The sequence below is a fragment of the Rhodnius prolixus genome, unplaced genomic scaffold (assembly GCF_049639745.1).
Source record: "Rhodnius prolixus isolate KJV_2025 unplaced genomic scaffold, Rpr scaffold_6, whole genome shotgun sequence".
Lineage (NCBI taxonomy): Eukaryota > Metazoa > Arthropoda > Insecta > Hemiptera > Reduviidae > Rhodnius > Rhodnius prolixus.
In genome coordinates, this window is record NW_027411634.1 from 6,860,924 (window position 1) to 6,874,649 (window position 13,726).

The window sequence follows — 13,726 nt, forward strand, 5'->3', positions numbered from 1 at the left end:
ATAATATTTATAAACAATCATTAGAGAAGGGATTAGCTCAGTGGTTAGCATAATGGATTCACCAACTTAAATCACGGGTTCGAATCCAGCAGCTAGCCTTTAGATTTCCACTTCTTAGGATCTTTAAAACTCACTGTACGATAATGGGCAGTGTTGCCTGTAACACTAAATGTATTAACATCATACAAATTAAAAATAAATTTCAACAACTGGTTCTCCATTCAAATTATTTTACAAAAAAAATAAAATATCTTATTATTAAAAGTTTTAACTGTTATTTTACAAAATTAAATGTCATCTTTAAAAATTAAAATGTTTTTAATAACGCCACTGTCAATGCCAAGGATAATTTTACAGTTTCCGGCAGTTTGAGATATTCTTCAGTGAGAATAAGTCTGGGAAGATGTTCTTGTAATAGTTTGGCACATTCTTGCAGAAATATCTAGAATTGAATATAGTAAAAACTTATTTTATTTAATGTTTTAAAGACATACACATATTCATTTTAGAAACAGATACTAGTTGTGAAAGTCAGAATAAAGTATTCACACGTTATCTGGAGCTACTAGAACAAAAAATAAAAATAAATAGACAATATCTTTATCATAAGACAGCTCGTGGAGAAATGAAAGTTAAGAAATAAAGAATTAATAACTTTTGAAAAAGCCTACAGATAAATATCTATCATGCAAAGAGCCCTAACTGAAAGAAACAAATGTCGATAACGCCGTTACACGTGCTACAAAAATTAAAGCACTAGGGAAAAAATGTAAATGTATAATTTTTACTCAAAGGGAATGAGTAAACGTAAATTAGGGTTTAATTTATAAGTCATAAAATTTGTTGTATAAAAGCTTAATTTATTAAAAAGATGCGAAAATAATCTTTAACAAATTATGCTCAATTTTTTATTTACTTTGCTATTTTACCTTTTATACTATTTTTATATTCGAGTGTACATCATTAAGAAACTTAAGTTAAAGTACGTTTTAGTAAATAAAAATAGGTACATTTTCAAAAACTTATGTTTGAACGATGACCATGGTTATAGAGAACTTGAAATTAAATAGGATTCGAAAGATGGTAAAGGATTAATTTGAATTAATAGAGGATAAAAACAAATTCCTTTAAAATAGGCTTGAAGATCTAGAAGTTCAAGGAGGAAAAAGTAATAAGAATTTTGTCCCTAGGCATGTGTAGAAAGAAGAAGAAAAAAGATGTTATTCGGATGTGCTTGTAAGGGTAAAAGACAAGTTGAATGCTATAAGTATTGCATAAATATTCAATAAAAAGTGAATTTTGTCTTTACCGAATACCATTAGGAACATGGACAACCTGAAAATTGACCATCCAATGTTCATTAATGTAATCAAATGTTTTTTTTAACCATAGAATCCAAGAATTTAAGGGACACACAAAAAAGGGGAATATTTGAAGATAATAGAAGAAAATTGAAATGTTTTGTACTAAGCAGAATGGAAATCACTGAATCCGAGTGAATCCATAAACGGAGAGTTAAAGTGGAAAGACCATTTGCGTTGAAGACCACAGCAAAAATCTTGCTGTTCTATATTTCATATCCTAAAGATACAAACATGGAAAATTATTTACCTCAAGCTAGGTTTCACTAGTCTCCAACCAAAGAAGGGCACGGTTCGCCTAATTTTTCAGGTCAAAAAACGGGAATGTCGAAATTTCATTTTTATCATTTATAAAATACATCAATCTGTCGGAAATTCCCTCAGCTTCAAAACGCATGCATTGGTTTTGCAAAAAACTGTATTGTTTTTCCGTTTATTCGGCTTAACAATGCAAAAAAAAGTTTTTCCCGTTTTTTGTCCTGAAAAATTAAAAAAAAAAAATCCGCAACGTAAACCGATTTGGTTTTCAGTGGATTTTGGTTAGTTTTGACTCGAATAATAAGGAGAAAGAAAAATTTTTCATGTTGGTGAACTTTTAAATTAAAATCGTTCTAGGCGAACCGTGAGGGATCAAAATTAAATTTTCCAGAAATAGTGTTTAACTTAAATTATAGGAACACAAATGTGTAAAGTTGGCGTAGTTTAACACAATGCTTAAGGGCGCCACGGTAGCCGAGAGGTTAGAGGCTAGACCCGCAAAGCTAATATGTATTGTGGTACTGGGTTCGATTCCCTGGTCTTAGGCCTTGGATTTTATTTAATGGTTAATAAAAGAAATTTGCAGTAAAGTATGTTTGCTAGTCGCCTCCGTCCACGACACTTAATTTAATTGGTAGTTGGACGTTAAGCCCCGCCTTAAAAAATAGGCGTTTACTTTTAGTAACACAATGCTTATTTATACTTGCTATTTATATTAAAGGATTATAGGTAAAGCTGGATTTGTAGGTATTTTACGCATACCTAACAAGCGTGCTCTTAAAAGGGACTGTTAAAAATGTCGCACGTTTGAACCTCGCTAGATGCAGTAATTACTGAAAAGCGTGCACAGGAACTATCTTACCTGCTGTTGACAATTGTAGGCAGAATAGAACAGGTTAATAACATTGTGAGATTTCAAATTCTTTCGCCATAATGTCATACACTCTTGCTGTAGGTTTTTGTCTTTGTCTTGCTCAGCCAGAGAGTATATTTCTGTAAATTACAATAAAAAAAAAGAAGGTAAATTCTAAAGTGAAGTATTCATGGATATATTTTTTATTTACTTTTTTACTGGTAAATCTTAAGAATTTTGAAATTTCATTAAGACTTTGAAACAAAAAATTAGTAATCACAATTTAAAAAACTTAATACAAAACAATGAAATTAGAATTAAACGCGATTTAAATAAATACTCGTAGTTGCTTCTGTGCAATTTGAAATCTGAGATAAGCTCTATTGTATGTATTTCTAATTAAATGAATGTTAACTATAGACAATTGGTAATATCAACTGATTTGCTGCCGGTAGAATAAACATAATGAATAATAGGATTCACACAAGATGTCCAGCGTTACGCTAGGTCATCTGTGGTCACAGTTATAATTTTCCCAAGCCGCTCTTTCGAATTAAAAATCAATTATCCCTCATTTTCTCCAATGCAGGGCGCTCTCTTGATAACTTTAATTTACTTTTAATGTGATAACCAGAATTTTCCACCGCGAATTTTCGCAGTTTCACTCACTTTATAGTCACTCGTTTGATCAATCTCCATTATATATAATCTATCCTATTCCAATCAGTAAACTGCTTTTGCTACTATGTTTGCAATAATGGAATGATATCTAACAATTTAAGTTTAGTACAAACCAAATTAACTTTATTAATGCTCGTACACCTCATTCTACAGTAATCAAATGGCCAATTCATTACTCACAACACTAGAATATTGTGCTTACCTGGAATATCTTCTGCTGCCTCTATCTCTAATTCCCCTGTATATAAATATTTAATATAGGCTTTATAGGCTCTTGAGGACCAATTAGACATGTCCAGGGTTTTACTTAATTAAAATAAAAATAAAAAGTTATGATTATTATAAAGCATTATTATTATTATTTTGGTTCCTGAAAATTACTGTTAATATCAGTATTTTTATTTATATTTTTCCAAGTTCCCGATCTAAGACTGTGAAACATGGTTGTCAAAATGTGTTACATTTGAGTATAATATTGCCAAACTAAACTAGAGTATAACTAAAATGTATAAATTCTGACTAGTTCAAAAGTTTGCAGAATATAAATAAAAAATAATAGGCTGAAATTGACAACAATTTCTCTTCCCTTTCAGTTAATAACAATGAATCTTTTACTTACAGGTCTTTGCTAGATTTTTCAAGCAACGATTTAAAATACTTAGATTTCATGTACAAGACTAGTTTATGGGCGTGAATACTATCATCGGACAGCTTGATAGTTAGGTCGCTGCATATCTAAAACGCAGTAAATGATTATAAATATTTTTTACCAATACAACTTCTTATAAATAAATAAATATATACATAGTGCTTACTTGCTCATTAAACTGATCAGACACATCTATACAACCACCAACCTTTGCACTAGCGCAATCACTTTTTGGAACACTAGATGTTAATGTTATTGTACTAGTTGTATCAGGCGCTGGTTGAGATAACCAAGCCGCGCCCGTAACCCTGGTGGGGTTGCATCTGCGCGGAGCGATATGCTTTATGATGCCCTGTCTACTATCAACGTTAATTGGCAGTACTGTAGGAGTCCAAAAATCCTTAAATACTTCTACTATGTTTGTACAGTTTGTCTTGGTAGTTGCTGTTGAAGGGGCTAAAACACAATTTAATAAAAAATCTGGATTTTAAGTATTAGTTTCACTTCTTTCAGTAGTTACAATAATAATTGACTAAAAATTTAAACTATCTTCTTAAAACTTGAAATTCTATCCATCTGTTTAATGTTCTTTAACGTTAAATAGGAATAGATAATTCTTCTTAAGGGGCACGTAAGAGATATGCTTAATGTTGCACTTCCTAAAGGACCCTAAAAACAATTTTACTGGGAAAAAGTGGCAAATAAAAGCAATAGGTATTTAGGTACATTAATAGTAGAAAGTAGTAAAAAAGTTAAGCTTATTCAAGAAATTTTTGGAAAATTGAAAAATAGCACTTTCAGTTCGTGGAATTTGTCCGGAAAACATCGAAAAATATCAAAAAGAAATAGTTTAAGCTCTCTGCGATTTGCACTGATTGAGATATAGTCGTTCACAACAAAACACAAAACCCAATACACCTTAGATAAAGCTCATGTTTTCCTACTCAGAAGGCAGCGCATACCGAATGAGATACTCCTGTACCCCTTCCAAGTACAGACATCTGATTTCTTCCTTCAGGAACTGGTAACGATATAGGTTCACAAGTTTTTATTGGATAATGCATCGCAGTCCGTCAGGAGATGAATTGGAATCTTCTCTAGATAGCAGGTGCTATCATATCTAGACACAATTTTTTTTGCTGCCCTCTGAACTGTGAACTTAGATTACTATAGATCTCTTCCGACTATAATTGTCTAGATGTGTCTTTGCTCATTTTGGGAGATCGCCTCAGAGCTTAATTCTGATTAACTTTTAGCTCCAAATTGAGCTGGTCCTTATACTAAGAAAAAGGGTTCAGCCATTTTGAAAAAATCAGGTGTATTTGAGTTAACTGGAGTTAACTAAACAAATGCAAAAAGGCAAACCTATTGCAAGCCATTCTTCGGACAAAGGAGATTTTAGAATATGTACTTGAAAAAATTAAAAATTAGTAAATTTGCAAATATTTTCTAATTTAATAAAATCAGAAAGTAATTATACCATCATGGCCCCATCGCAATACTTCGCCTAGATCATTCGTTATAGCAAATAAATCTTTACCCCAGGCAGCAGCTATTGAAGTAATTTTGCCTCTGCAAAATAAGCACAAAATACTGTAGTAACATAACAATTTTGTGAAGTAAATATGCAAATAATGGACATTATTAATCAATTAATACTTTGTAATAATATATATAATATAATGATGTATAAATAATAATTATACAATATTAATCACCCTTCTAGGTTATAGTAGAGAGGACGTTGTTCATTAGTAGACCGAATTAAAAAAAAAAAAATGCATATTAAAATTACAGGCAGGGATAGATAATTAGAAAAAAAAAAAAAATCAGAACCTAAAAAATGTTTAATTACTTGAACTGATGAATTGGATGTTTTGCCGTAGCTACAACACAAGGATCTATTTTTAAAACAGTACTAAAGCTTTAAAATATTGTTATTATCACTATTATCTTAAAAACTTTATTTGTTTAAGCGGTAATATGCACAATGTTAAACAATCGTTTTATAACAATTCGTTCACAACGAATGTAACACCTCATTTAAACCTTCATTAATTTTTTATGGTCGTTGGAAAACAACTTCAAGGTGGGCAATAAATCAAAAAGCTTTGGGAATCTCTGATCTTAAGCTTCAGTATAAATGTAGAGAGAGTGACGAAATTGTGGAGCCTGCAACAAAACAAAAGTACCCAAAAAATCCAACCACAAGTTCTGTGCATACTGCGGAACTTGCACAGGGTATGTGAGGTCACTGCTAGTCGTCATCATCAGTATATGGTAAAAAGGAGACTGCATGAACTCAATAATGTAAAGGGGAACGAATATTTAACTTTTCTTCAAAAATTCATCTGGTATGCGCTACTCAAAGGAATAGTGGCTACGAGTAACAGTCGATTGGCTTGCAAAATAACGGACGAAGGCGACCCAACTCCTGCTAACAGCGTAGTTAGAAACCAACCTCTGAACACCAATTGCATTTAATCTTACTAACAAGAAATAATTGGATATCAGGTAGAACCAACACAGACCATAAGCCCTATATAGCTTACAGATAACTCCAAAAGTCTGTAACAAGGGAGTCGGAGGTCTGTGAGGTGAATGTAGAAATATTCATTGAAAGCTCTCTGAATAATCATACATTCATAAATTCCAGACTGAAAATTTCATGACTTTAAAGGAAAGGTTTGTCTCATCTTTTCAGACACCCAGGCTGCATTAAAAACACTAGCAGCTTTTAAAACCATCCACAGGGAGGCTTTTCTGCAGCAATAATTTAGCACTTGGATAGATGACAGGACATGCTGGTATCTGATGAAAAGAAAATGCCGATCAAATGGCTAGGAATTGGACAGCCTCCAATTCATTGGTTCAAAATTTCTCCTACAATTATAGTTTAAAAGACCAGAACACCTTCGGATAGACAAATAAATACTTTAAATTAATTACAGATTTAAACACGATAAGAGGCTAAAGTCAAAACTGTGCTAAGCTAGAACCGAAAAAAATCCTTGAACAAAAAAGTAACAGAAGTTTGCAAGACAACTTATAGAGATGGTAGGTTCTGGAAGTGCTCCACAGAATTGAATTATCTAACCTAATAGACACTAAGTCAGAAGAAGGATGATCGGCAGGTCTACCACCCCTTTCAATTACGTGCAACCGCTAGATTGCAATATTAGATCTTTGATGTTTTAAAAACTGAGGTGATCACATAAAAAAAATGACAAGTGGGAAAGATAATGGTATTTGCAAAAAGTTTAGGTTTCTCCCTCAAAGGGTTGACAAAATACACTGGCTTTTGGATGCAGTATTTGGTGAACAGAACCCACTCCAAACACTTAATTTAATCTATTCAAAATCCTGAAACCTCTTCTATAGGCGACTATCAACCACAAGATCTATATCTCTTTAATCTAAATACTGGTGAGGTTGAAAATATAAACTTTCCTAGTGTTTTGCTCAGTGGGAATCCCTTCTTTAACGTAACGTTAGTTAAGGAAAGTAACTAATTTTATCATTATACTTCGGTTTAGACTTGGACAAGACTGTCATGCATAAAAAGACTTACGGGAAAGAAATAGATTGTAGTTCAAAATCTTCTAGTGACCTATCGGAGCCGCTAATATAAAACTCTCCGCTCTGTGTAACAAACGCTGTCCTGTTTCTACCAATAATTACAAACATACAACCATTAAATATACGAACAGGTTTAGGATCAGAAACAATATTTCTATGCCCAAGTCCAAGTTGACCACAACCGTTGAAACCCCACACGTACACCTAAACATAAAAATGTTTCAACAAATAAGAAACTGTTTACAGGATAATTTCTTAAAAACATTAAGATTTTAATAATTAACAGTTGTGATGCTTACAGTTCCTTCCGAATCTACAACTGCAGCATCTCCACAGCCAGCAGTTATGCTCTCAATATTTATGTAATCTGGAAATGTTATTTGTATGGGCACTGCCCTAATTTTTCCTCTGACGGAAACATTATATTGTCGGCCCCAAAACCAAACCTAAAGTAAAAAAGTTCACAAATTAGACAAAACTCAAAGTAGTGAGCGGTTAAATGAATAAATTAAAAAGTTTTAATTTAAGAACTACCTCATTGTCATAACTTAACGCCAAGGTGCAAAACTGTCCGCAGGATATTTGCCTAATGGGTGGTAAATTGTGTTCTTTATAGATAAAATTAGAAAGGTTATTACCCGTACCTAACTGACCATGCTCATTGTTACCCCAACAATACACAATTTGATTATAATCCAGGAGTACAGCATGTTCTAGGCCGGTAGCAATTGCTAAAAAAAAGTTTTGCTTATCAGAATACTAAATATTAAGGGATTAATGCCATATTCATAAAAGTGCTGGATTAAATCCACTAATTGTGTGTTTTATAATCTTTTTTAGATCTATTGAATTGAATTTTTTCTGTTGCCCATAAAAATTTATGAAAGTTCCTATTTAGATGCCTAGAACTTTTTGAACGGGTGGAATTAAAAATAAACAAGTAAAGTAAAACAAATTGTATTTTTTTCAGGCGGGCTTTACGTCTATTAAATTATTTTTACCATTCCAAGGCCTAGATCGAGAATAGAACTCAGTACCACAAATACAATTTGTTATTATTGCGCTTCTTGTTTTATTCGTATAATATCATTAGCATGACATAAGCTATTCTTTTATATTGAAGGATGAAACAGTGGGAAAGTAGATACTCTCCTTTCATTTTCTTGACTGGATCGGTGTCATGACGAAGTAGGGTCTAGTTTTCAAAATCAGGGCTACTACTTATTAAATAAAAGCCGATTCGCCAAGCTTCCTAAGAGTCTTTAGACATCCATTACACAGGTCTACAGTGATTTCGCTGTTTTGAGTTTTTGAGTCATTTAAAAGTATTATGCACGTCCTGATACCAAGTATGATACCCGTTTACTTGTATCACATACCATTTTTTTTTTATTCTTAGTCTTAATTTTTTAGTCTTAGTAACGTTATTGCATACTTCACACTATCTTTTATTTTTATGCTATTTGTTGGACCTAAAAACCTGTGGTCGTAGCACTCAGAATATTGTTGAACTCTTTGCCAGATGGCAGCACTCTTAACACCTCTGTGAAGTGAATTCAGTTAAAAGCTCTAAGTGACCAGCTAGATTTCCAAACGAAGAAGTTTACTTTGAATACGTGTGCATTTATTGTCAGTTTCTGTTTTATGATTCTGTGAGTGTTCTAAAGGAAGTTCTAAAGGCGACAGTGTTTGAACAATCCAAATGTGTTTTGTTACATTTGTGGTAGTTTTGTAGTGAAAAAGCAGAGACAAAGCATAACCTCATTTGTCGCTAAAGCTTATAAAGCTTATTTTGGAATAAAATTAGGAGATCAAGACAAGTCATGGGCGCCTCTTACAGTGTGCAGCATTTGTGTTGAAGATTTGAGAAACTGGACAAAAGGGAAGAAAAAAGCATTGGTCAGAAAAAAAATGGCCTGATCGAACCACCTTAACTCCAGGATGTAAAAATGTTGTTCAGAAATGCTTAGTGGATCGTAAGAAAATACTATTACCACCTCTTCACATAAAGTTGGGTCTGATGAAGCAGTATGTGAAAGCCCTCGACGAAAAGGGCAATTGTTTTCAATATCTTTGCAACAAGTTTCCTTCTCTCTCAGAAGCAAAAATAAAAGAAGGTATTTTTGTAGGACCACAAATCAGAAGTGTAATGAAAGATAAGGAGTTTGAGGCTACAATGACTCTTGAAGAAAAAGAAGCCTGGCAAGCCTTTATAGATGTAACTAAGAAGTTTTTAGGAAACACCAAAGATCTTAACTATGCAAAATTAGTAGCCACAATGCTTGAGAAATTCAGAATTCTCGGATGCATCATGAGTCTTAAGGTGCACTTTCTATTTTCGCATTTGGATGTATTTCCTGAGAATCTGGGGGCGGTGAGCGAGGAACTTTGGCGAACGCTTCCATCAGGACATCCGGGAGATGGAACGACGGTACCAAGGACGATGGAGTATATCAATGATAGCGGATTACTGCTGGACGCTTCAAAGAGAAGACTCTGCAGCAGGTCATAAGAGAATTTTCAAGAAAAGATCACTGGAAGGCAAACGAAAACGTTATTATTGATTAAATAACATTCTAGTGAATCAACATTGTGCATTTCCAAGTAATACAATCAGCATTTTAATCAAAACTGTATTAATATTTGAAAAGAAATGTGTATTTTTTGTAATTAACATTGAATTTTTCATTCTCAATTTGTACAAAAACCTGATGTGATAGGAGAAAAGGGGGGTTATTTTTGAAAATGGCTGTACTCAATTGTATATAATCACTTTTCAGAAGTAAAACAGCTCTCAAAAAGTTTCATTTTGTAGACCTGTGTTATTGTTCGATTCCACTCAAACATACACGGTGCCTTAAACCTTTGCAACTGTTATGAGGGATCCCCTCCACATACGAGACTTTGTGGTGAAGAGATATCAAGTCTCAAACTAGCCTCCACTGATCATAGCAAGTTACCTAACCTCTTAGCAGGCCCACCGAACTGGGTCGTGGGGCTTTGACCTGGATCATGCCAGATGCCAAGTTCTTAAGAATTCTATAAAGCATGATAGAAAACATCTCTACCAGTTCTGGAGGGGTTGGAGGATACCGTCTCTTCCATCATTCTAATTTTAACCTTATAGTTATAAATTATTTTGATTTTATTATTCTCATATGTCTCATTAAAAATTTTTGAATTATTTTCTCATATTAAATTGAAAAAAAGTAAATTATTCTAATATTGTAAGGTACCTATCCAATATTTAAAAAACATCTTTAAAGTATTCATCAATTACAGTGATTTTGTTCTTGTCTGCTTGTTTGAGTCGCTAATAGAATGGACGCGTTTAGCTTTACCACAGTATTTTGCTGTACAAAGTATATCCAGTTCATTCAATTTAATGAGTGTGGATATATTTTACAGATCTGCAAATTATCTAGTTTATAAGTCATAAAGATATATGGAATCTATGTGACATACTGTTGTCTTTCTCCTTGATAAAATAAAGTGTATGTTTCATACACGGCTGCTTTTTGTCAGAGCAATGAGCTTAATGATATTTCGCTAGTTCTACTCCTAACTGTATCTTTCCTCTCAGCAACACTCATGCGAAATACAATTCACTCATCTCTCGATCTATCATCACAAATTAAAACAAAACACTGTCTAGTTACTAGGACAATTAGTAACTTTCTCTAAAAAAAAAATACCTTGTACTCCTAAATGATCTAAAAATCGAATTTCTTTTGGCGTATTTGTTGGTCCCAAACTTCTGAAACAAGGATTATCGACTCCATAAGCGTACAGTTCATCATCTTTAACTAGAATTGCACTGTCTCCCCAGTCTAAAACATAAAAACAAATTAAGTTTCCTGCTTAGTAATACTAGCTATTCACTTATTTTTAAAGAACTTACTGAACACATGGACTTCTGTATAATCTCTAAGAATTTCTGGATTATTTTTGAACAGTTTCCAATCTGCCAAGTTCCCGTTTAGCATTTTTTTGAAATATATTCTGTAACAATTGTTTATTGAAATGCATTATTGAAATCTCAGAATTTCAAATGACGTGTTTAACTTAATCGAAAATTATTTTCACTTACCATTTTGTCTACAAAGATATAATAATATCTAACGTACAATAGAATTTTAGAAAACTCCGGTGTAATAACCAACTGAGAACAAGAGTTCTGAAGAAATGATTTAAGCAACAGAATATTTATAAGATTTTCACTTGTACCGAACTGAGGTTCAAAAATTTAGAACTAAATAAACGTCAAATGCCTTCGTATATTTAAGAATCAGTACGAATTTGTTTCTTACATTTAGGAAACAATATTAGAACAAAAATTTAAACAATCACGATTTTCATAGTTTATTTCTTCAGTAATTATAGGTTAAGAAAATCAAAAATAACATACCTAGATGTAATAACTACAGTAAAAGACACGATAAAATCTCTGCTTTCTATGGGAGCTAGTCGTTTGAAGATTCTTCCTAACCTTCTACAATTGTATCTTGCACCTTGGTCCTACAATTTACAATACTATTTAGTATCCATACATTTGTTGTTCGTTTCTCAGAGATCTAAACTGTCTAATGACTTGTACACTGAGGATACATGGATGGAGAAAGTGCTAGTACTGTGGTTTCAAAAAACATTATTATGAAGAAGTATTACTGACGGTTATAAAAACAGTGTGGACTGTGGTGTAGAGTCCACAATCACAAGTCAAAAATCGATTATGAAAAAATAATTTTATATATGATATATTTATTCAATAAAAATTGATACAGGATCAAATTTATTGAAAATTTAATATCGAACAATTTGATATAAATTTTTGTTACCATTTAAATGCTTCATTACTATCCTAACGTCACAATTGCTCTTCACTATATCTAATTTATAGTAATAAATTAACAAAAATATATCCAGAGGCACAAGAATATTTTAAAAATTAAAATTTATTCTAAAAGTCCATTCCACAGTCCAAGCAAAAAGAAACTGAAGAAAACTTAAGTTAGAAAAAACTTTTGCAAAACATCCTGAAGAGTGAGTATCTTTCATAGTTCAGTAATAAACGTCTTTATAGAATTCTGGAGACCAAACAGAAGAGTTCACCCAAAAGATAGGTTTTAGTTTTATAGTATGACTAAAAAATAAAATGGAAATCATACATAGAATAAGATGAAACCTGCGAGAAAGCGTAGATAACGAATAACGCAATGATTTTACGGTCTCATGTGAAAGTAAGTACTTCTATTCTACCCAAAGTTAATTTGGTCAAACTGCTTATGGTATTTACAGTGGTGCTTGTCAAATGATTTAGAAAAATTCAATTCATAGTTATAAGAATATTAGAGAAAAGATTCTTTTACAGAAGTTTAGTAAATAAAAGTTTCCTGAGAATGGCCTTGCATGCTTTTCTTTGGTTCAAAAATAAATAGCCTGTACATTTGGCGTGAGTTAAGGGATTTGCTGGTATTAGAACTGTTATTTATCTGGAGCAGTACTTAATAAACTTAATTTTTAGCAAAATGTAATTTTATCTAGCTGAAAGGAAGCGCAATCTCTTCGTTTCCCTAATTGCTCTTGCTTCATACTAACCCAGTACAAGCAGTTGTGTTACGAATCATTCTTCATAGAAGCTACAAACATATATTGGCTAACAGTCGCTAGGTCCAAGAGATGCCTTTGCCTCCGCAGTATCCATAAAGAAGACACATTCCTTCGAGCTCCAGGTCGATGTGTCAGGGTAAGAATAAACTTTTGTGAACAGCAATTTTTGAGCTTCCATCCACCATCCCTCCACCTATTGCTATTCTTTGTAGGCGGCAGTTAAGCCATCCGCAAAAAACTTTTCTAATAAGTGCTTTATTGAAAACCTCTCGAAATAGGTAACCTTTTCCGCCCTGAATACCCACAGACATCCAAATGATGAGGAAAATCCTGATTGTGCCAGTATGCCCACATAATCCTTCACTTACAGTAATTTTACCTTCTTAAAAATAACTTTAAAGCATCAACGGGACTCATTGAAATGCCTAGGGCATGAACTGATGTTTTGCATAAGTAGCATCACTCATCGCATCAAGAAAATGAAAGTTATGACTATCCAAGCATAAAATAATTATAATAAACACGTGCAATACCTTGGTAATCCGATCCATTTAGCAGACTTAGTTTAACAATTGTTAGTGATCGTTACGATAAATTATTATCTCAATGGTACCAAAACGTATAGTACATTTTAACTAAATTCCTCCGTCGTCTAATAGGTAGCGCTAATGTAGCGAAAACATTGGTTTCTCCCGCTGTTTGACCAGCGCGGGAGTTAACTGTTAACCACCAACC

The 13,726-nt window shown here is 32.9% G+C and overlaps 1 protein-coding gene across 1 annotated transcript; it reads right to left on the reverse strand.

Moving 5' to 3' along the window:
• Nucleotides 1-239: 239 nt before the first annotated feature.
• Nucleotides 240-12,067, reverse strand: LOC141461378 (RCC1 and BTB domain-containing protein 2-like). Its single transcript, XM_074142390.1, has 12 exons — nucleotides 11,790-12,067; nucleotides 11,283-11,383; nucleotides 11,077-11,211; nucleotides 7,916-8,112; nucleotides 7,681-7,827; nucleotides 7,374-7,585; nucleotides 5,283-5,374; nucleotides 3,969-4,258; nucleotides 3,773-3,888; nucleotides 3,356-3,459; nucleotides 2,482-2,612; nucleotides 240-442 (listed from the first exon to the last, which is right to left on the reverse strand). The coding sequence occupies exons 2-12, from the start codon at nucleotides 11,365-11,367 to the stop codon at nucleotides 308-310; spliced, it is 1,644 nt and encodes a 547-aa protein (XP_073998491.1). The 5' UTR covers nucleotides 11,368-11,383; nucleotides 11,790-12,067; the 3' UTR covers nucleotides 240-307.
• Between the last annotated feature and the right edge of the window lie 1,659 nt (nucleotides 12,068-13,726).